This window comes from Penicilliopsis zonata (genome assembly GCF_001890105.1).
Source record: "Penicilliopsis zonata CBS 506.65 unplaced genomic scaffold ASPZOscaffold_7, whole genome shotgun sequence".
Taxonomy (NCBI): Eukaryota; Fungi; Ascomycota; class Eurotiomycetes; order Eurotiales; family Aspergillaceae; genus Penicilliopsis; species Penicilliopsis zonata.
The window spans coordinates 270775-290737 of NW_019208917.1; the positions used below are offsets into that span (position 1 = coordinate 270775).

The following is a 19963-nucleotide window of genomic DNA, read 5'->3' on the forward strand; positions in this document are numbered from 1 at the left end:
TGGAGGGTAGGGATTGGTCTGTGGAGAGCCAATGATATGATGGACAATTTAGTTGGAAACAGATATCATATAATAGGACTATAGAGTAGGCAATGCCTAATATTAGAGAATGATTTGAATATATTTTCTTTTATATTATATAGATATAGGAAGCAGCAGCTGTTAGTCTATTAAGTGAATACTCAATACTTTCACAAAAAAATCTTAATATATCTTACTTGATATCTATTCTCATATTTAATAGTAAAAGATGTTATTCCATCACTTATGCTATACATCTTAGATAACCCGGAGACGATAACCTCTATATGGTCTCACTTTCCCAGGAAGCATCAGTTGAAGAGGGAATGCTGGGAGCAACTGCGGGTTGGAAGAAGACCTCCTGGAGTTGAAAGTAAAGCCCAGATATGTATCTGGCCTGTCTTGTCCATTGAATTGGGCTGGTCACTAATGATAAGTGATATGGAGTCTTTCCGCAGGTCGCCAAAGAATAAAAGAGCAATACACACCACCTGGATACATCATAATGTTCACCTTCAGGAAAGGAGAGGAACATGGGCCATGGAATCACAGAATATATATCTCCAGTTTGTGATCCCAGGCGCAGGAAGTAAACTCCAAAGGGCTATACAGACTATCCCTATATTCAGAATAGAGGGATATTACTTATATTAGTACAAGAGAGTCCTGTCCTAGAGAAGGGAAGGATTAATGAAATGAGATCATCTGAGTAAATATAATGCATGACGCAGCCTTCATTTCTATGGGAAAATAACTAAATAGAGAATAAATTCAGTGTTGAAAGTTCTACTTAGATATTTACTTTTATATATACCTGCAGAATCAGCATGGGAGACTAGATTATTATAATGTATTATATAGATTTTTTTACTGGAAGCTAGGCAGTTAACTTAACTATACTGAATATAAATGATATCACTGAATGCATTATAGTAATCCTAACTACTAAATATAAAGGGTATGAAGTAAATCATCTATAAGTATAATCACAATCCTATCTCGTAATCTGATCATGGCAACTCCTGCGCCGGTTGAGTATGAGGCAACTCGGCTGGAGGTACCTCTCCCTGCGGCAATCCATACTTCTCCCCCGTCTTGGATCCATGATATGCAGCCGTATACGGCGGAGCATGTTCCATCTGTGTCTGTCCATGTCCATGTTCCTCTCCCTCTGTGTTTCCTGCTGCAGCTACGGCTTTCTTGTTCCGCCGACGAAGATACCACCATGCTCCGAGGGCAACCAGGGCGACACCACACACGCAGCCGATAACCGGACCAGCAATCCATGCTTTAGATGATGAAGAAGAAGAAGATGAGGATGAAGAAGAAGACGATGTGCTGGCTGTGGCTGTGGCTGTGGCGGTTTCGGCGACAGAGAGTCTACTGGCACCAGCAGTGATGGTTACAATGTCGTAGGCGAAATCATTGGCGCTGAGGGAGAAGATAGTCGCAGTGGTATAGGGGACGGTTGTGGCCGGCGAAACGGGCGAGGTGGCCGTGTAGGTGCCTGCGTGGGAGAAGCGCCATTCGGACAACAGACAGATGGCGCTGAGGGCAGACGAGGTGATCTCGCAGGTTTGGTAGATGGAATAATACTCCGTCCAGCCATCGTCCACGACGCTGCTCGGGTAATGGAAGGCGATGGTCGACGGACCCTGCGTGATGGTCACCGTGCCACTGAAGGGCGGGTAGGCGCCGTTGTTGGCGACGGCGATGGTGGTCAACTCGCTGGCGGTGTCGACATCGACGACACTGCCAACCAGGCCTGTTGGATCGATCACGATCTGCTCGATGACATCGAGCACCTGGATCACCGTCGTGCTGGCGGTTGTGCTGGCGGTCGTGGTCGTGGACATGGTGGGTGCGTCGACAGACAGGCAGAGAGGGAGAAGGAGGAGGTTAAATTAAGGGAGTCATGGTCATTTCTAGGCGAAATCACTAGTAAAGCTAGAATTTCTTGGTAGTTATACTGTAGTACTACTTGGGATTGACCCAAGTACTAACCACGATGTAGTAAAAGTACTTGTGTATAATACTACTGACTATAGATGCCATGCAGTCTAGACTGAAAAGTGATTTTATGTCTTTCTTACTTCCCCCAGCAAAAACATTCAACTATTTATTCATATACCCTTCTTTATCCCCTTTGAATAAGTGTGGAGAAGATCATCGCAAAGCATCCAATCTGTATGGGAGAATCCTGCTACTTCTCAGTTACTGGATTAGGCCTAAGGGTTGGGGGCCATCTGGTCAGCAGTATTACCTAATCAACTAGGAGTAAATAAAGAGTGTTGATGACAACATCCAATGATTTATTTAAAAGCCTCCCTTCACTCGAGAGGATCAAGGCATTAAGGCATTAAGGCAGAGAGTGGAGTCACATGATCCAATGACAGAACATGTGATCCTTTCCTAAACTGGAATATAGGGCTAAGGATTTATAGCTAAATTGGTTGATATTCTAGCTAGTGCACCACTATCTAGTAACCAGTATTAAAGAAACTGTCACAAGTACAAAGTAAGGTTCATTAGAGCTTGATTATCAAGGAGAAAATCTGTTTCATTGCCTTCAGGCAGCCGGTCGAACAAGACCTGGAAGGGAAGACAGAGAGGGACATTGCCAACAACCGTGTTCGGAGTAATGGTGACTTGCTGGGCGATATATGGATACTGCAGTGATGCAAGCTGCCATTTCTCAAGCAAGATCGTGCGACTAGTCCGCCTAACACTCATGACAATAACGATGCGCACTTGGCCGTTGGAATTCTCAAACCACCATCTTGCGTCCTCATGTAATTTAGACAGTGATTCAGAAACGCCCGATTCAAGGACCATTGTCGGCCACCCCGGAGGTTGGCCTCCACGACCTTGTCGAGTGCTGGGAAGCAGACAGTTGTCAGGCTGTTTGCCTTTGTTGTCCACAGTTGTTCTGAACGTTGTGTTTCCAGCCCATCCGATATCATTAAGGGGGACACCAAGAGCAGCGCCTGTATAAGTAATGGTGTCGACGAACTTGTGGGTTGCTGCGGCATGAGCATAGGATGGAATGATCTTGATCAATCCTGTGCTACCGTCAAACATAAATCGAAAGGGGATCCCATCAAGGCTGTTTCTATTCTCATCCAGCTGGGTCTGAACTGCATTTGGGATTCCAAGGATCACAATGAATTGATTTCCACTATCATCGTTTCTGTTGAGGTTGTCGAGGACATTCTGTGTGATGGCGCAGAGCGCCTTCATGCTGGAAAAGGAGTGAAGGACATATTCTGCAGGTAGTCCTGAGGTAATAGATAAGGACATCTATTTAATAGTATAGTTAGTCACTTCCCTTCTATAGAATAGATGTGAGAGAAATCAATTGGTAGTGACTTGCCAAGAAATGCTTGACTTTCCTGCTCTATCAATCATAGTGACTTCATTCCATCACACTCAGCTTAAACTACTACACCCCCTTTCCCAAATCTTTACTGCACTACTCTAAATTATAGCATATATGTTTTTCCAACACATAAAGCTATGCTATAGAGTCATAGTTAAAATAATGAGAGCATACAATAAGTATTTTACTTGAAGGAGATCTTTTAAAGAGGTAGTACCTATGTACCAACTACTCAAGGACAAGATCCTGATATCATCGAAATGAATCTAACTAATGAAGTAGAACTGATACAGGACCGTATACACCTATTTAGGTATTCTCTCTAGAACAGAAACTAGCTGTCAGCTAGAATAGCAACAAAGGACATATTTAATAGAGAAATCTTTTTAAACATCAGGCTAACGTTTATAGAGCAAAGGCAAGACCAAGGATACCAGCAGCACCCACCATGCCCATGGCCAGGCCTGCAGTCGAGACAGGAGCGCCACCAGTAGAAGAAGAGGAGCTTCCCGTGGCGTTTGATGTAGTAGCCTTTGACGAAGTGGCAGTCGAGCCAGATGCAGTGGTCGTGCTCGTAATCGACGAAGCAGTGGCTGCAGGGCCGATAGTGTAGGGGGGAATAGTGATGATAGTGACCTCGGAGGAGTATAGAGCCTCCTCGCTGCTCAAGACATCTTGACATCGCTGGGCAGATTGGAGTACCAGGCTGGCATGATACCCGACGCCTCCGCGTCCATCACGCTCTCAAAGAAGGAAGAGAGTGAAAAGCAGGAAATACATGATTTTATATACCAAGAATTAAACATATATTTCAGAGGCAAATCACTTTATGTATTAATTTCTAGCCTAAGAAAAGAAATCAAGTCGATAATTAACTAGATAGAATTTATACTAGCACTCACTGTTTACCTAGGAAATCTAAGGCATGCCTAGTTGAAAGAGGATACTAAGTTAATATATATATTTATCTATATAAATGATATAGGGGTTATCCTTATATAAAGCTAAAAGTGGGCCATGGCCTAATTATGGACAAATAATAGGAATATTAGAAATTGATATCCTAAATCTGGAGTCTATGGCTAGAGGATTTTCTCAATAATGCCCCCTAGTCTAGTCACGCGAAGGTCAGATAATAGTGAGGAGAAAGACTTCTTCTACGCGCATATTTCCTTACAACCTTTCATCTTCAACAGAATCAACAGAATGTCGTCCGACGAGTCCTGCTCCGACTCATATACCGTTGTTTATGACCAGGAGCCCTTCCAGCTATTTCAAGTCGTGCTCGTTCCTGGGGCGAAATCTCAGAGTACTGTCTACTGACAGATGATATGTCCCTGTTGCCTTCAAAGATATCAGATGAGTGAAGGTCCTTGCTGTGCCTATTGATTCCCTTGCTAAATCAGCAAGTGAGTGTTCTCCAGTAAAGAGTGACATACAGTCGCCTTGAACATGCTGAAAACCTGCACATTCTCATCAGGTTCGTTGCGTCATTATATAAAGACCTAAATACTATCAGCCATGCTCAGCTGATTATATAAAGAGATATACCGAAAGTTCGAGCGGACTCATCGTCAAGTTCGGGTTCATAGTTGTGGTAGTACGAGACGGAGACCTCGACACAACGCTGATCTTGTCGTCTCGATCTATCTTCCATGCCAGCGACTACACATCATATCCATTCCGTGGTAAGAAGAGCTTCTTTGGTCTTTGGAGGATGATTTCATCATCTGGAACACATCACAGCATCTGGTGATAGATGGTTCATAACTAGATGAACGATATAAGAAACCAAGGGCCAATCAGGGAGTATTTATATCCACATCACTCCCCAATGGTTGTATACTTGAATTCTGGTTAATAGTGGTAATTGACTACAGAGAATACATGAATAGCTTTGGTTTAATACAGATACAGTTAATGCCTATTAAATATTCTCGACTATCTTTCTCCACTTGCTTGTTGATGTGACCTGACCAGTTAGTAAGAGCTCTCATAGTGAATAGAGTAGACGTACATCAGCCCACTGCACCGAGGAGCCCGTCACAAAGTCCTGGTCAGTATAGGGTACAATGGTTGACTTGTGCCAGAGTTTATAGCCGAAGAGGAGGACGGCAAAGAAGGGGATGGGGAAGTAAGTGGTGATGAATGAGGAGACATCAAAGGTGTGGACTGAAGGTTAGTATTGAGGATTTATCACCAGATAAGTGGGATAACATACTGAATGCACCGAAGCCGCCGAAGATCATCACAAGGATACACACAACCATTCCATCTAGATGGTTAGCAGGTATACACAAGTATTTAACAGAGGTCATTAAGAAACATACAGTACGACAGGTATGGTTGAAGAGGCGCCCGATAAGGCAGTGTAGCCCGGTCGATACCATGGACCTTCAATCCCTTGTGCCAGCGGATACTCGTCCAGAGAATGCCTGTCCAGGAGATCATCCCGCAGATGGAGGTCATATTGGAGACTGTACAGATTAGACAGCGGCAAAAGTTATTGGGGAAAAGAAAGGGAATTTACAGTAACCAAACACTGTTCCGGCCTGGCCTGAGCTCGCCGCCATGAAGGAGAGGAGGGAAAAGGCAGCGCAGAACACGACACACACCCAGGGTAAGCCGTCAGAGCGTGTTTTGAGGAAGATGGCTGGTGCCGCACCCCGAGATGCGAGGCCGTACAGCGTGCGCGAGGAGACAAACAGATCGGCACAACCGGCAGACCAGGCGGAGGTCAAAAGGGCGGCATTGATGATGGAGGGGAGAACAGAGATTCCAGCGTTCTATAAACATGAGTTCATTCAGATGAGCCACAGGTGAGTCTAGAAGTGCGAGTAATACCTCGATAGCAATGACAAAAGGGCTTCGGGCTGCCGTGGAAGAAAGATCCAGCTGTGGATTGGAGGGAGACACGAGGATGCCGATCTGTTGGTTAGAAACACTTATTTCAGGTATACTACTTATGAGGACATACCAAAAAGGCACTGCAGATATAAACTAGAACTGTTAGAGAAGTATATCAGACAGTGTTGAGAGACTCACATAGCACCAGTCGAATCCAGACGCTTTTGATAGCACGAGGAACGTTTTTGGCAGGCTGTACATTAGCAGAGGAGCGTTGAATCAGTGTCAAGGAACGTACATTGGCTGTTTCAGCAGCTGCAATTGCTGTGATTTCCGTGCCAATAAAGGCAAACGCAGCGTTGATGAGAACTACAACATTAGTATCAGATGAACAATGCATAGATCAAGAACTGAAATACCAGCAAAAAACCCTAGAAAGCGTCCTTTGGCGCCAGCGATACCCTCATACTGCACAAAGCCTCCTGTTTCATTCCAGTATTTGAAGCCAATTGCCTGGTGGTCTGGGCCTCCCCCAGCCGAGATGATGATGCCGGTGATGATCAATCCAACAATGGTAAGCACTTTGATAGAGCAGAACCAGAATTCCATTTCACCAAAGACGCGCGTGCCGGCCATATTGACAGCCCACACCACCACCAGCATGAGTGCCACCCACAAGGCATTGTTACAGATGCCAGTGGTGCAGGTGGAATCTGCCTGTCCGGCGGGCGTCCAGTAGGTGATCAAGACGGCGGCAGCGGACAGTTCGGCGGGCAGGACAATAATGTAGTTATACCAGTACAGCCAGCCCATGGCGAAGCCCAGCTCAGGGGCCACGAACCGTCCTGCAAGGGCGAACTGGCCGCCGGGGAGAGGAAACTGGGAGACCATCTCTCCCAGGGCGGTCATGACGGCGAACAACAACGATGCCATCAGGCAGAAGGCGATGAGGAGGCCAGCAGGGCCTCCATCTGCGAGATCAGAGGCAGTTCCGAGGAATAAACCGGTTCCCTATGTTGATGAGTTTGATTGATATTATGGGATTTGGCATTGCTTACAATGACTCCTCCAATGGCAATCATTTGCCTGTCTATTAGTATAGACATGTATACAGACTCCATCTTTACTCACATATGACGGGGCTGTTGATCAATGTTAGTCTATCATTTTCTTCAACAACTGGTATAATGCAGTACCTTTAACTGCCGTTTAAGGCCGTTGACCTCTCCCTCCTCCATCATCGCCTCATCAACTGGGTCAACACTCATGTGTTTCTGATGGTCAGTAGAGTCCAGGGACAGAGAGGTAGGCTATTACCTCATCCATAGTACTCTTCATATCCATATTGGCATTAGCTGTACTTTTTTATTTTTCTTTGAAAGAGTGTATAGATGATTATTAAACACATGGCAGATATGGAGTAACTTACAACTAAATGACTATTGGTACTCTTATGAGTCTTATCATAACCATTGATAAGATATTGATGTCAGCGGCATCGAGCCGATGAGCCGATGAGCCGATGATAAGGGAAAAGTATAGATAACCAGGAGGAGATAGAAGGACTCAATGATAGTGGACCGTCAATCCTGCCTCAGCATTCCAAAGATGAAGACACTCCAACCGGGCGTGTATGCGCCTCTGCCCACATTTTTTGATGAGAAGCAGGAGATTGACTATGAGAGCTACAGGAAGCATTTGCTGAGTAAGTGTTTTTTTGTTAGGGTTAGGGTTAAGTTAGGGTTATACTTACTTGGATAGACCTCGCCACCAAGGGAATGGGTAGGTATTGTACTACATATTGTTTGTATCACACACTAACCTTCAGTCCCTGTATGCGCTGGTTCTCTTGGAGAGGCTGTCCATTTGGTAAGGCCCTAGAGATATTCTTTGACCGTCCAATGGTTAATGAATAGACACCCAGTGAAAGAACATCTCTCATCAAATTCATCCGGAATACCCTCAACAATGCCGGCCTCGAGACCACCCCGATTGTCGCGGGCGTGGGGGGTCTCAGCACGAGGGAGACCATCGAGCTGGCCAAGGCTGCTGCAGAAGCTGGAGCGTGAGTCCTTTGTGCTTCATTCAAGGGTTTCTCACCCATTGATCCTCCTTAGGGACGCTGGGATGGTGATTCTCCCTGCATATTATGCTGCCAGTCTCAATGCAGACCCAGAGCAGGTCATACAGTATTACATTGATATCTGTGAACAGTCTCCAGTGAGGAATATCCTCTTTCTCTTTTTTGGGGGGTGTTAATTAATATTCTATAGATACCTATATTGTTGTACAACTTCCCGTCCAACGCAGGCGGACAGGACATGTCATCAGCCGTGATTGAAGCCGTCATCCAACAAGCCCCGAACCTTGCCGGCGTGAAACTGACGTACTTCCCTCCCTCGATATTTCACTTGATGTGGTAATACTGATGGTAGATGACTGATAGCTGTGGGGGAAGTATGGCAAAGCTCGTGCGACTGACGGCAACCATCAGCGCCGACGCAAGCATCAATACATCACGTCCGTATCCCTTCCTCCTGCTCGATGGTCTGATCGCCGACCTGACGCCCTGGATGGGCACTGGCGGGCACGGGACGGTGAGCGGGATCCCGAACTTCGCGCCCAAGGCATCGATGCGACTGTGGGAACTGCTGAATAGAGGCACCCTGGGCGCTGAGGAAACCGAGGAGCGCATTCGGTTGCAGGCTGTTCTCTCGCGGGCAGACGTGGCGGCTGTTCCCGGGGGGGTCAGAGCCATGAGTAAGTTTTCTTCATGTTTTTCCACTACGATCTGATGATATACTGATGCTTACGATAGAATATGCACTTCATGAAATGCATGGATATAGTATCTATCCTCGACGGCCTTTGTTGCCCTTGCGTGCCGAGGAGGGAGAAGAATTTATGCAGGCTTTGGAAGAATTATTAGTAGTGGAGAAGACATTTGAATAGAAAGAATATCACTTATCTACTCTTCATAAACCATATCCCTTATTTATTCCATATCTAATGCTGCTATATCTACTCATTAAAGCCAACATGTGAATCATTAGACTGCAACACCATGAGCTTGTGGTCCGTCGTCAATAATAGTCGACCTGCGCACATCTCTAGCCGTCATTGTCTCTGTATACGGATTCGCCCGATGCATGGATTGTCTATGTAATCAGTATCGAGTGATCTATAAGATTGAGATGCTTACCTATTGTCCCACCAAACCATATCCCCCCCCTGCAGCCACTCCATACTAAACACATATTGGTCTTGGGTGCAGTGCATGATCAACTCCCAGATCAACTTCTGGCTGTCTTCCAACGACCAGCCGACAATCTGCTTGGCATGCGCCGCCAGATACAGCGTCTTGCGTCCGTCGGGGGCTGTTTGAACCAGACGGTGGAAGGCAGGTGGTTTGGCAGCCAGTTCATGGGGGAGAGGGTTTCCATAGACAACTGGCGACGCGAGTTTGCGCGAGTGCCATAAACTAGTATTAGTTAGTATTGTTATTCTTTCGGTTTGCTAGATAATGTACTCATGTTCCACCACCAGATCCTCAAGCTGTTGCTTTTTCTCCTCCGGTAGATCGTTGTATGCCCGGCGCGTGTCTGCAAAATGCGTCCAGGACCCCCCGCGCACCGGGCTTCCGTGAGAGAGGAGGATGGAATACTTGGACCGGTGCTGGTGGTAGGAGGAGTCGGTGTGCCAGAGCGCATTTCCTAGACTGTGGTGCCATCTTCGGCTGTCTTTCTGCACCAGCGAGCCATCGAGACAGATACTAGGGTGAGGTTAGATAGAATAGAATGGTAGAATAGAATGGTAGAATAGAATGGTAAAGCACTAGGGTAGGTATACGCACTTCCCGACGTCAAAGAGAAAGGGCTCGCCCAGTCTATCGTTCTGCCGGCCGTAGAAGAACGGATTGATCTCCTGCTCGCCCAACTGCTGTGAAAAGGCGATATGGCGCTGGTTATCGAGCCCCGTCTGGCGGAAGATGAGCACGGCGTATTGATCCTGTAGAGCGACCAGCTGTTTCACCAACTCGTCAGGAACCGGCTGCGTCCAGTCCACGCCGGCAATCTCGGCGCCAAATGCTGATTCATGGTCGACCAGCACGGGGGTGATGGTGAGGCTGCCCTGCTTCACACTCGCCCTTGTGCTGTGGGAGATGTTGGGGTATGTGCGAATATGGATATATGAGAGGGCCATAGTGTATGAATTATTAATATGATCTTGTTTTTACTGATATCTCACTATACTGCTTCTTACTCTACTTATATCTTATTATCTTATTATCTCCTCTCTACTCTATCTCGGGATCTTTCCGTCGGGCCGAGCCGATGATATAAGGATAAGTTTGTCCAAGTCTGTACCACAACCCAACAACTCAATAAGAACAATGGAATACATTCGCATCACTGCTGGCCCCTATGAATTCCGCGCTGTCTTTGAGAATGCCGCCCCCAAAACGGTCGCTGTCTTTCGCTCCCTCCTCCCCTACCGCCAGAAGCTGATTCACGTCCGCTGGAGTGGCGAGGGGCTCTGGATCCCACTCGGGGAGACCGACTTTGGCCTCGGCTGGGAGAACCACACGGCGCATCCGTCGGCAGGGCAGATTCTGCTGTACCCGGGCGGCATCTCCGAGACCGAGATCCTCTTCTGTTACGGGGGGGTGTCTTTTGCCAGTAAAATGGGCTCTCTGGCTGCCAACCACTTCCTGACTATTGTCGAGGGCACTGAGAATCTGCGAGCCTTGGGCGAGCTGGTTTTATGGAAGGGGGCTCAAGATGTTGTTTTTGAGGTACGTTAGGGTTAGGGTTACTGTTACTGTTCTTGTTATTGTTATGTTCTGATGGTCAGATTGAATACAAGAAAGAAAGCAAGCTATAGCTGGCTACTCCCACTCCACCATCGGCCACTCGAATCCTCCCTCGTTGACCAGATCCAGAACAGCCTGTAGCGCCAGTTCGTCGACTTCACTCTCGTCCGGCGCCAGCACCAACGCCGTGGCATCACGGACAATGGCGCAAAAGCCCCGGGCGGGATGCAGCCGGGTCGCCTCGCAGACGGCATCGAAGATGTCTCTGGCCAGACGGAGCAGACGGGCGATGAGAGAGGTCTCGGGGGGGATGATCAATGATGGCGAACTGATCTGCAGGTTATCTAGAATAAATTAGTATATCACCACTGGAATACTATTATATTCAACACCATACCATCAATCACCCCCCTTGTGTAGCACAGTACAAGAAAGGTCACAGCAAAGGTATGGGAGATCCATGTAGAGTCCACTGCATAGCAGAGCTGTTGCACCGCGGCCCGATCGACCTGGAACGCATGGCTAGGGAAACTGGCTGGATCTTGGGAGGCAAGACGCCAGACATGAGCGCCATCAGTGGACAAGGACACCAGCATCTGAGCAGCAGCCGTCAGGCTTGTTTCGAGACACCGCAAGAGGGGGGGAGGGGGGGGCTGCATGGTGGATAGTAATGGGGCAATGGCGGCGCTATTCATTGCCAGACGGTACCACTAGAAGCATAGTGAAATGTGTTAATGTATAATAATTAAGAGGTATCAATGGTAGGATAATTTAACCTGGGTATACTCACTCTCACAGAGGTCATAGGGAGCTGGTTATGTTGGGACTCGCAATGACCCAGGCGAACAGACCATACCCTATTCAAAAGAGAATTAATCAAGATAAGCTTAACAGGGTAGAGTGATCAATACCCCTCCCATTCATCCAACAATACATTCAAGGCATGTAATCCCTCTGCATTCATCTTCCTGCCCGAGGCGTCTCCCCCGCGCCTCATCGCCCGATGCACAAGAGCCACCAGTTCGACCAGGCCCGCCACACGCAGATCCGCCGGCTGCTGTGCTGCTCGATGGCCGCCAAACCGACGAGCCACCTGGGCAGAGGCTTCTGGGTCGAGACTCGCCGGCAGACCCGAGGTGAGCATGAGGTTGAAGTCGCAGGTGAGGAGATTATACCAGACGCGGATGCGAGCCAGATGGTCACCGGTGATGGCAGCCGGGTTGGAAGAAGAACATGCCTGGAAGGGACTCAGGGCAGACGCTTCAAGCCCCAGGAACTGTGCATATCGCACCGCCAGCCCGAGCACTGCCCACGCGCTGATCTCGTTGTACCGGTTGCCCTCCGCCGTGTAGGGCATCCACTGGGCGTACAGCAGCAACACACGGATCGAGTCGAGCGTCACGTCGGTCAGACTCGGGCGAAGCAGAAGTCGTGAGACGGCCTGATCCAGGAGAGACGTGAGAGAGTTGTTGCCCTGGAATAGAGTGAGAGGGTGTCTTGATATTTAGGGTTAGGGTTAGGGTTAGGGATTACTTCAAAACGCATGCCAACCGTGCAGATGCCGAGGAAAAGAACAGGCGTCTGCCGCAGCTCAGCGCATGATTGCACACTGATAAACGGCGCCCATGCATGGCAATATGTGAAGAATCTATGGACTCCCTTTTCCGCTTCGTCAAGCTGTAGAATTCCCCGACTGACAGGATCAAACCCAGTGGCGGAGTCATCTTTGGTCACGGCGCCGAGGGAGCGTAGAGTAGCCATTGGCGGGCCCAGATCGATGCCATCCATACTGAATGGAGAGTGTAGATTGGGCGAATCCTTTGATTCCGAGGGTTTTGCTTCTGATCCTCCTTGTTCGGCGTGTTTTCTCTGCCTTTCCAGCTCGGCAATCCGTTCTTCATGTTGATGAAGCCTCATCATATCAGTACTAGTATCCAGCCACTACCAAGAAGTCAGGATGAGAATCACCTGCGCTCCAAGTCAACCACCATCTGCGCGATCCGTGACGGTCCTATATCCGGATACACTCGTTCCGTCTCAAAGGAACAGGTGATGCCGTGTCCCCGGCAGCGACGACACGGTGCCTGCACGGCGACGTCGGGCGAACAGCGTTGCTTGCGGGCGCGACATTGTAGACACGCCCGCGATACACGGCGGGACCTGGATCTGACCGGTTAGATGGTTTCTTTATATGAATCTGTGCTTATTGTACTTACTGCTCTTCCATGTTGCAGTTGAGAATGTTCATGGGAAGACGGCGGCTTGTTGGCTGGAGATAAGCTGGATTATGTAAGGAGATAACAGTAGGCTGTTGTCTATTACTCAAAAGATAGGAATAAAAGGCCTTTCATGTATTTCTTGAACTACTTTATACTGATGTTTTATCAAGTATTATATGTCTCTAATACTTGGAATATAGTTCAAGTGATTATATTCATGACCTACACTATTGTTCATACAACCACATTGCCACCTGTCGGGAATCTTTCCGCGACACTCCCTGGCTGAGCTGGCTGGGCCCTCGTTTAAGATACTGTCCGTCTCGAACTTGCCCCTGCAGCTGGCCGTTTGCCCACATCACCTTGCCACGGAGGATAGTGTAGCGAGGCCAGTTGACGAACTCGACGCCTTCGTATGGGGTGTCTGTCTCTTAGCCCCTGCGGTATTCATTCTAGTGGAATCACTTACAGTCCACGTTGTGATGGAGCATTGAGTTGGTCAATCGGAAGGGAGTAAATGTTTTGTCAGGGTGCCACTGTCACCTTACTTAATATGATCATTTCAGAGGGTTCAGGGCACGCTGAACTTACAATAACGAGATCGGCATCAGAGCCGGGCATCAACGCTCCCTTTCGGGGATACAGACCATACTATATAGATGTCAGAAGGGTAATGTCATCTACAACAGAAAGCTCGCTCACCAATTTGGCAGGGTTTGTCGCCGTCAATTCCACAAACCGTGACGGGGTGATCCTCCCTCTCGCCAGGGCGTTGTAGAGCAGCGGCAGCCTCGTTTCCACGCCAGGAATGCCGTTTGGAATCAGTCTGAAGGCGCCCTGTTTGCGCTTCAGCAGAGCTCCCAGATCTTCTGGCTCTTCTGGCTCTCCTGCCATGCTCTTTGCGTCTTCAAGGACCCCCGATGGCTTTCCATGGGGGTGGTCGTACCGGAAGGGGCAGTGGTCGGAGGAGTAGATGGTAAATGTCCCATTATGCAGGCCACTAAAACAGATATGAGTTGTGCTTATCAGAAACGGGTGAAGGTGAAGCTGTACATAAATAGATCTTCCTGGTCGGTTGTATCCGGCGGCGGTGGAGGCGAACAGATCATTTTGCTGTTCTCAAAGCAGGTTGGGGAGTGGAATCGTTTCTGAACCTCAAGTCAGCTTGTAATATAGCCTGTTCATTGTTCGTATCATTATACCAGATCATCCCATGTGAGATTGAAATACTGCGGACACGTCTCGGCATACACAGGCAACCCTTGAGTCTGCGCACGACGAACATTTGCAGCCCCAAGCTGATCTGTTAGTGGAAAAGACACAAAAATACATTCGAATACATACTGCTGATCCGACGTGAACAAAGAGAATCGGATTCTGGATCAATTGGGCCAGAGCAATGGCCCGGTTGGTTGCTTCGCCTTCCACGAGAGGTGGCCGGGAGAGAGCATGATAATAGGGTGCTATGCTATTAGTATTGAGGTGGTTATAGGGCTAGATATCTTACCAACCATCCCTTTACTCTCCAGTTTATCTGTATTCATTAGCATCATTAGGGTTAGGGTTAGGGTTAGGGTTAGGAAGACTGTACCAGTCAGCCATTCGATCATATCGCCATTCTCTGCATGGATCATCTATCCATTCATCAGCTTAGAATCCTTCCTTTCCCTTGATTCATACTCACAGTCGTCATGGAATTTTTACGTGCTGCAAACATCACATCCAGCAGCTGCGCATCCGTCAGCCGCTGCGTCTCATACGTAAGAAACAGTTTGCAGCTGCTGATCCCCCAGTCGTGCATCAGCACAGGCAGTTCTCTGTCGAGGATCTCGGCGTCGTTGCGCACAATGATGACATGGAACCCATAGTCAATGTAACTGCCTGTCTCCTCGGCGCGTGCCCGGTATGCCTTCACCACGTCCAGCAGGCTGCGATCTTGCTCGGCGCGCGTCTGCGTCGCAAAGGTGAGGATGGTCGTGGTCCCACCAGCCACGGCGCTGCGCGAACCCGTCTCGAAGTTATCCGCACATTCGCCGCCGAGACCATGGGGGCCTATACCAGTGAGTATGAGATTAGCTTCTTCATGCCTAGGTCATCAGGCTGGGGTATTTACCCGTCTTCAGGTCCTGGCATAAATGGACGTGTCCGTCAACTCCCCCAGGCATGACATATGCGCCTCTGAACAGTCAGTATACGTAGGAATTCGAAAGATATATGTTTACGACTCACTCGGCGTCAATAACCTCAGCATCTCCGATTTCCTCGCTGGTGAATGAGTCCACTAGAGTCTTGATCTTGCCGTTCTGAATCCCGATACAGCAGTGACTGGAGGTTAGCAGAGTCTTGTTGCTATTAGTTCTTGTCTTTACCTGACATCGCTGGCAGTCACTACCGTCGCGTTCACAACCACCAGGTCGAATGCCATTATCTTTGGAATTCTTTGTAAAACTTGAGAGGATTCATCAATCACTAGGTATTCTTTATTCGGTGGATCTTATCGTCGGCAGAACGGCTCATAGCCGACGTCGGAAGATGCCGATATCCAGATAAGCCTTTATCTATATATGACTACTAGAGAAGGCAGAAAGCATATATAGAATAGAATCAATTCAAAGTTGACAAAAGGCAGACTCATGACAAGTGAAATTCAGTTTCCTAGATTCAATAATACAGTGGTTGTCATAAATAAAAGATAATCTAATAGATTAGCTATTAAGCACCCCCAATCTTATCTCACTACCTGTTATGTTCCCTAAGCTACTTTCACCTCATTCCTGTGATGTCTTTGAGAAAAATTCATCTGAACCTCTATATTCATTCATCGCTCATAAGGCCAGTCTCTGTCATCTGCTGTGCAGCTTTGCGATATATAGATGCGGTTTCTTCTGACACTTCTCCAGCCCTTTCCCCTCCAAATGCACGGAATTCTGCTTCCCAAAAATCCCATCTCTCGTGAGACATGCCTTCTTTCCCTTTATAAAGAGGACCTTCCGCCATTTGGTTCAATTCCTTGGTCGAGAACTCGGAGTCTAATTTCTGGAAAATTGCCTGTCTGGAATGTTCGATCCACTGCGCAGCTGCACAGATTCGATACTCCCACGTATCCTTTTTCCGATACGGCTCTTCTTCAGAGGCAAGACGAAAGATTCTAACAGCATACATGAACCATCTAGTTAGACCCGACTGGAGGAGCCGTGCCGAGAATGCATGCCAATTTATCCCTTGCTTGAATGCTTCATAGGAATCATCATAATCGGAGGGCTCTATCGTGGATTTTAGTGATCCTGATTCCTACATCAGATGAACAAAGACTCTGTACTAACCGTCCCAAGCTTCAGTCCAGGCTGCCCCCATCAAGGGCAAGTCTGCCCAAACCCGCAACTTTTTCTGCAGAACACAATCGCTCTGTTTAGTTCAGTTTCACAACGAGTTGGGACTGATATCTCACCGGCCCCCAAATTTCGACTTCCACTGACGGCAACAAGGTCAGCTCTTTTATCAGAGAGACCAGTTTGTCCTGTGATGGATGGTCATGGGGAATCTGTTTTGAAATCTCGATGAAGAAGCCCCATATCTCCCACATATAGCTCTCTGGGTGCTCAACATCCTCTTCACCCTGCGCCTCCCGCTTCATGGGAGTAAGCTCATTTATCTGAAAAGCCGCGTCAGCGGGGGAAATGTAGCTGTCTGGTTGCAGGAAGTCCTTTCTGATAGCGAAATTCTTTTGCTCGACGATCCACGGGTCGTCGTCTTCTAGAGACTTGAGGCGAAGATGGAGTTTTGTAGCCATGGTAAAAATCTTGGATGAGCTTAGAGACCTTTGTAATGCTTGGACAGAAGAGGTTTAAATTCAACAGTAGGCCGCAAAACATTACCATAACCCTAAAAAAAAAGGAACACACTTAGATGCGGGGTTCTCTCCCCAGAATAGCCACCAATGAGGGAGAAAGAATTCTTGTGGAGATGAAGCTGTTAGCTATAATAGTGACAGTTATGCAGACAGATAACGCGCTTTCTTACTAAGGAAGGCCCCTAGACCTCGTGACTATTTAATAGGTATAGAGTCGAGGCAGCCGGCATTGAAACACTAATTTTGGCAGCAGGTAACTAATTTACATCACCTGGACTTTCTTACCCTTAGTTCTTATAAGTTATTCCCTGGATACTCTCCATGTATATTAAAGTCACTAGGTGAATAGCATACCACTACCTTCCTGGTAGCGGGTGATGAATATAATTAGGGCTTTATAGTCATGTGACCTAGTCCTCAAGATATGGCGGATTTTATACAATGGCCTCAAGTATGATAGAAAATAACAAACATGTAGTTTGTACTTGAAAAACCAAGGCTTATCAACTCTATGCTTCTAAAATACATAATATCGATACTGGAGGAGAAAGGCAAGCCCCTGTTGTCATTAAGGCTGCAATGCCAGCCCTTCTCTTCTTTAAACTAATGAGAAAAGGAAGGATATTCCTTAAATAGCACTGGCACATAAACAAAGAATGAACAAGCAAAAGAAGTAATCAGTAGAGATCAATACCTTAGATCTAGTGAGTTGAAAGTGGTGCCTGGCCAAGTTTAGTCATCATGACCTCAATCCAGCCGCAATTCAGGCTGAACCTCTTATGTCTTGCCTGATTCTTTAGCTGATTGACAACTATTCTGTCAACCATTCACTCCGCAACATCTCTTTCAATGTCACACGATCAGGAAGCCCTCTCTCCATACGAGGTGATGCTCCAATCCGCCCCCCTCGACTACCTGACAAATCCCGAGCACGCCACGCCCAGGCTACCACCACCATAACCTCTCTACTACTTCTTCTACGGCACGTTGACCTCCCCCGCGACTCTCCAGCACATCCTAGATCTCCCCACTGAGCCGACTCTCCGCAAAGGCAAAGTGATCGGCTACGCCCTCGCGAAATGGGGCGACTACCCGGCCTTGATTGATGGAACACCAGGCTGAGAGGGCGACTACCCGGCCTTGATTGATGGAACACCAGGCTAAGAGGTTGAGAGATACGCATATCTGGCGAGAAGACGCGAGCCAGGACGTTCGTGTATGCGGGTGATACGCAGGCTTTGCAGGAGGGGAGGTTTGATCGTAAACTTTGGGCGCTTCAGTGGGCAAATAGGTAGGTAGGTATATCAGGTGAATATGTAGCAAAGAAAATACATTCTCACCGAATCGAATTTACTACACACACTCCTCTTGATACGTCTCGAATATGGGAAGCAGTGTCGGATTATGAATAGGTATATTGTCCGTCATCTTGGTTTTCAACTCCACCTAGCCACTCCGTAGTTTGAGGTCATGAAAGTCATCATTATTACAGTGAGTATATGACATCAAGAAGTAAACCTTGAGAAGTAAGCTATATCTATATGAAGAAGCTTTTTTACGCCAAAGACCCGTTGAGATATACGCCTCATTTTAGCTGTCTATTGTTATGATTAAATCGTAAATTAGAGCTTGGCCAGTTTCCATACAACCTTCCATGTTTTGGCTTCTTGATATCTGCTAATAACTTAATAACAGACAGCAATTATTTGCAGCAGATGCTTACCATTCTGCCTACACAGCACTAAATAATCAGTTTTATCAATTAAGATCATGCAATCACAAGTCATACTAAAACTATCAAGATAAATACTAGGCTTATAAGGTATTTATTCACTCTGCAACATATTATTTCTCCTACCTTCATCATACTCTCTTCTCGGGGCAACCGCCTCTCAGCCATCAACTTTGCCCATGGCTGCTTGGATTACTGTAACCCCATTGGAACTGTGAAATTTTCCAATACAGAAATGTAGCCAGTCAATAATAAATGAATATTTATCCCAGAGGCACTGTGCTGACTCACTCTTAGGCTTCAATAGATAACAAAATCACCTATTTTATTAATGAAAATAATGAATTCAGCCGCTTATGCTGCTTATATAAAGAAGGCTACACCAGGACCAAGCAACTCTACACCGCGATGACTAACCACTAGAAATAATATTGTTCTCATTGTGGGCATCTAATGGTTGGTTCTGTCCTTGGTTCTACTGAGCTGTTCATATTTAGGCCTTATTAATTATTTAGTATTCAATAGTGCATCATGGCTTGAGAGTTAGACTAAAGATAAAGGAATAGTAGCACAATTAAGGTTAAGGATATATTTTAGTATATTTATTATTCTCTTATTAATAATATGACCATAATTAATTATAAACAGTATATTTTCATTTTAATATAACTATCTCATCTGACTTAGTAACTGTGTATTCTTCATCTGTGCATCCTCCCCGTGCTGCCAATATATGCAAAATTAGAGAGAAGAGGTGAATTAGGCAGGGAGGTTGCTATAGACAGTCCAATTAGCTTTTCTCTCCAATACAAGGATAATAGCGTACCCTGGCTTAAATGCAGCCAACTCCACAGTAGCAGGTGCTGTTTTCGCAAAGCCCCTCGCTTCCATAGTCAGCGCAGCATATTTGGACAGTCTCTTCGGCACAGATGATCGTGGTACAGCTCTTCTTCTCAAGGGGAGATGCAGCCACAAGGACAGCAAATGAGAGGACAAGAGCGATTGGAATGGAGATGAACTTCATGTTGGCTGAACTAAAGTTGAAGACTTGATGAAGAGTTTCTATGGCTTAAAGATGAGGAGTGAAGATGATTGATGATGG

The 19963-nt window shown here is 47.0% G+C and overlaps 12 protein-coding genes across 12 annotated transcripts; 3 read left to right on the top strand and 9 right to left on the bottom strand.

The window, feature by feature from the left end:
• Positions 1–939: 939 nt before the first annotated feature.
• ASPZODRAFT_132525 (hypothetical protein) lies at positions 940–1880 on the bottom strand (the record flags this gene model as incomplete). The annotated part of the gene is made up of 1 exon (XM_022723042.1): positions 940–1880. One exon carries the CDS (start codon positions 1875–1877, stop codon positions 1032–1034), a length of 846 nt encoding a protein of 281 aa, XP_022580934.1. The 3' UTR covers positions 940–1031.
• Positions 1881–2526: 646 nt separating this feature from the next.
• Positions 2527–3261, bottom strand: ASPZODRAFT_16191 (hypothetical protein; the record flags this gene model as incomplete). The annotated part of the gene is made up of 1 exon (XM_022726546.1): positions 2527–3261. The coding sequence occupies one exon, from the start codon at positions 3259–3261 to the stop codon at positions 2527–2529; it is 735 nt and encodes a 244-aa protein (XP_022580935.1).
• A 2066-nt stretch (positions 3262–5327) lies between these two features.
• Positions 5328–7591, bottom strand: ASPZODRAFT_142245 (hypothetical protein; the record flags this gene model as incomplete). The annotated part of the gene is made up of 14 exons (XM_022724831.1): positions 5328–5372; positions 5418–5572; positions 5622–5675; positions 5731–5877; positions 5931–6186; positions 6245–6328; positions 6378–6406; positions 6446–6500; positions 6546–6616; positions 6667–7258; positions 7306–7333; positions 7379–7389; positions 7444–7521; positions 7565–7591. 14 exons carry the CDS (start codon positions 7589–7591, stop codon positions 5328–5330), a joined length of 1632 nt encoding a protein of 543 aa, XP_022580936.1.
• Positions 7592–7855: 264 nt separating this feature from the next.
• ASPZODRAFT_159359 (hypothetical protein) lies at positions 7856–9199 on the top strand (the record flags this gene model as incomplete). The annotated part of the gene is made up of 8 exons (XM_022726400.1): positions 7856–7952; positions 8009–8029; positions 8076–8116; positions 8164–8312; positions 8365–8467; positions 8521–8633; positions 8694–9007; positions 9066–9199. The coding sequence occupies 8 exons, from the start codon at positions 7856–7858 to the stop codon at positions 9197–9199; spliced, it is 972 nt and encodes a 323-aa protein (XP_022580937.1).
• A 97-nt stretch (positions 9200–9296) lies between these two features.
• On the bottom strand, positions 9297–10450 carry ASPZODRAFT_16194 (hypothetical protein; the record flags this gene model as incomplete). The annotated part of the gene is made up of 4 exons (XM_022726549.1): positions 9297–9405; positions 9450–9728; positions 9777–10019; positions 10101–10450. 4 exons carry the CDS (start codon positions 10448–10450, stop codon positions 9297–9299), a joined length of 981 nt encoding a protein of 326 aa, XP_022580938.1.
• A 90-nt stretch (positions 10451–10540) lies between these two features.
• ASPZODRAFT_1961862 (hypothetical protein) lies at positions 10541–11261 on the top strand. The gene is made up of 2 exons (XM_022727437.1): positions 10541–11052; positions 11102–11261. The coding sequence occupies exon 1, from the start codon at positions 10641–10643 to the stop codon at positions 11049–11051; it is 411 nt and encodes a 136-aa protein (XP_022580939.1). The 5' UTR covers positions 10541–10640; the 3' UTR covers position 11052; positions 11102–11261.
• ASPZODRAFT_1961849 (hypothetical protein) lies at positions 11094–11859 on the bottom strand. The gene is made up of 2 exons (XM_022727436.1): positions 11458–11859; positions 11094–11404 (listed from the first exon to the last, which is right to left on the bottom strand). The coding sequence occupies exons 1-2, from the start codon at positions 11753–11755 to the stop codon at positions 11136–11138; spliced, it is 567 nt and encodes a 188-aa protein (XP_022580940.1). The 5' UTR covers positions 11756–11859; the 3' UTR covers positions 11094–11135.
• Positions 11860–13270, bottom strand: ASPZODRAFT_1961848 (hypothetical protein). The gene is made up of 3 exons (XM_022727435.1): positions 13029–13270; positions 12594–12955; positions 11860–12534 (listed from the first exon to the last, which is right to left on the bottom strand). Exons 2-3 carry the CDS (start codon positions 12846–12848, stop codon positions 11965–11967), a joined length of 825 nt encoding a protein of 274 aa, XP_022580941.1. The 5' UTR covers positions 12849–12955; positions 13029–13270; the 3' UTR covers positions 11860–11964.
• A 193-nt stretch (positions 13271–13463) lies between these two features.
• ASPZODRAFT_96676 (hypothetical protein) lies at positions 13464–15705 on the bottom strand (the record flags this gene model as incomplete). Its single annotated transcript, XM_022730534.1, has 13 exons — positions 13464–13703; positions 13749–13815; positions 13871–13930; positions 13982–14279; positions 14333–14427; positions 14482–14577; positions 14624–14742; positions 14787–14813; positions 14871–14913; positions 14964–15331; positions 15393–15457; positions 15509–15604; positions 15649–15705. Coding segments are annotated over 13 exons (1588 nt in total), but the record flags the coding sequence as incomplete, so codon positions are not given.
• Positions 15706–16093: 388 nt separating this feature from the next.
• ASPZODRAFT_142250 (hypothetical protein) lies at positions 16094–17069 on the bottom strand (the record flags this gene model as incomplete). The annotated part of the gene is made up of 3 exons (XM_022724832.1): positions 16094–16542; positions 16603–16684; positions 16728–17069. The coding sequence occupies 3 exons, from the start codon at positions 17067–17069 to the stop codon at positions 16094–16096; spliced, it is 873 nt and encodes a 290-aa protein (XP_022580943.1).
• Positions 17070–18089: 1020 nt separating this feature from the next.
• Positions 18090–18251, top strand: ASPZODRAFT_66068 (hypothetical protein; the record flags this gene model as incomplete). The annotated part of the gene is made up of 1 exon (XM_022729347.1): positions 18090–18251. A coding segment is annotated over one exon (162 nt), but the record flags the coding sequence as incomplete, so codon positions are not given.
• A 1263-nt stretch (positions 18252–19514) lies between these two features.
• Positions 19515–19953, bottom strand: ASPZODRAFT_132530 (hypothetical protein). The gene is made up of 2 exons (XM_022723044.1): positions 19688–19953; positions 19515–19636 (listed from the first exon to the last, which is right to left on the bottom strand). Exon 1 carries the CDS (start codon positions 19883–19885, stop codon positions 19694–19696), a length of 192 nt encoding a protein of 63 aa, XP_022580945.1. The 5' UTR covers positions 19886–19953; the 3' UTR covers positions 19515–19636; positions 19688–19693.
• Positions 19954–19963: the final 10 nt, after the last annotated feature.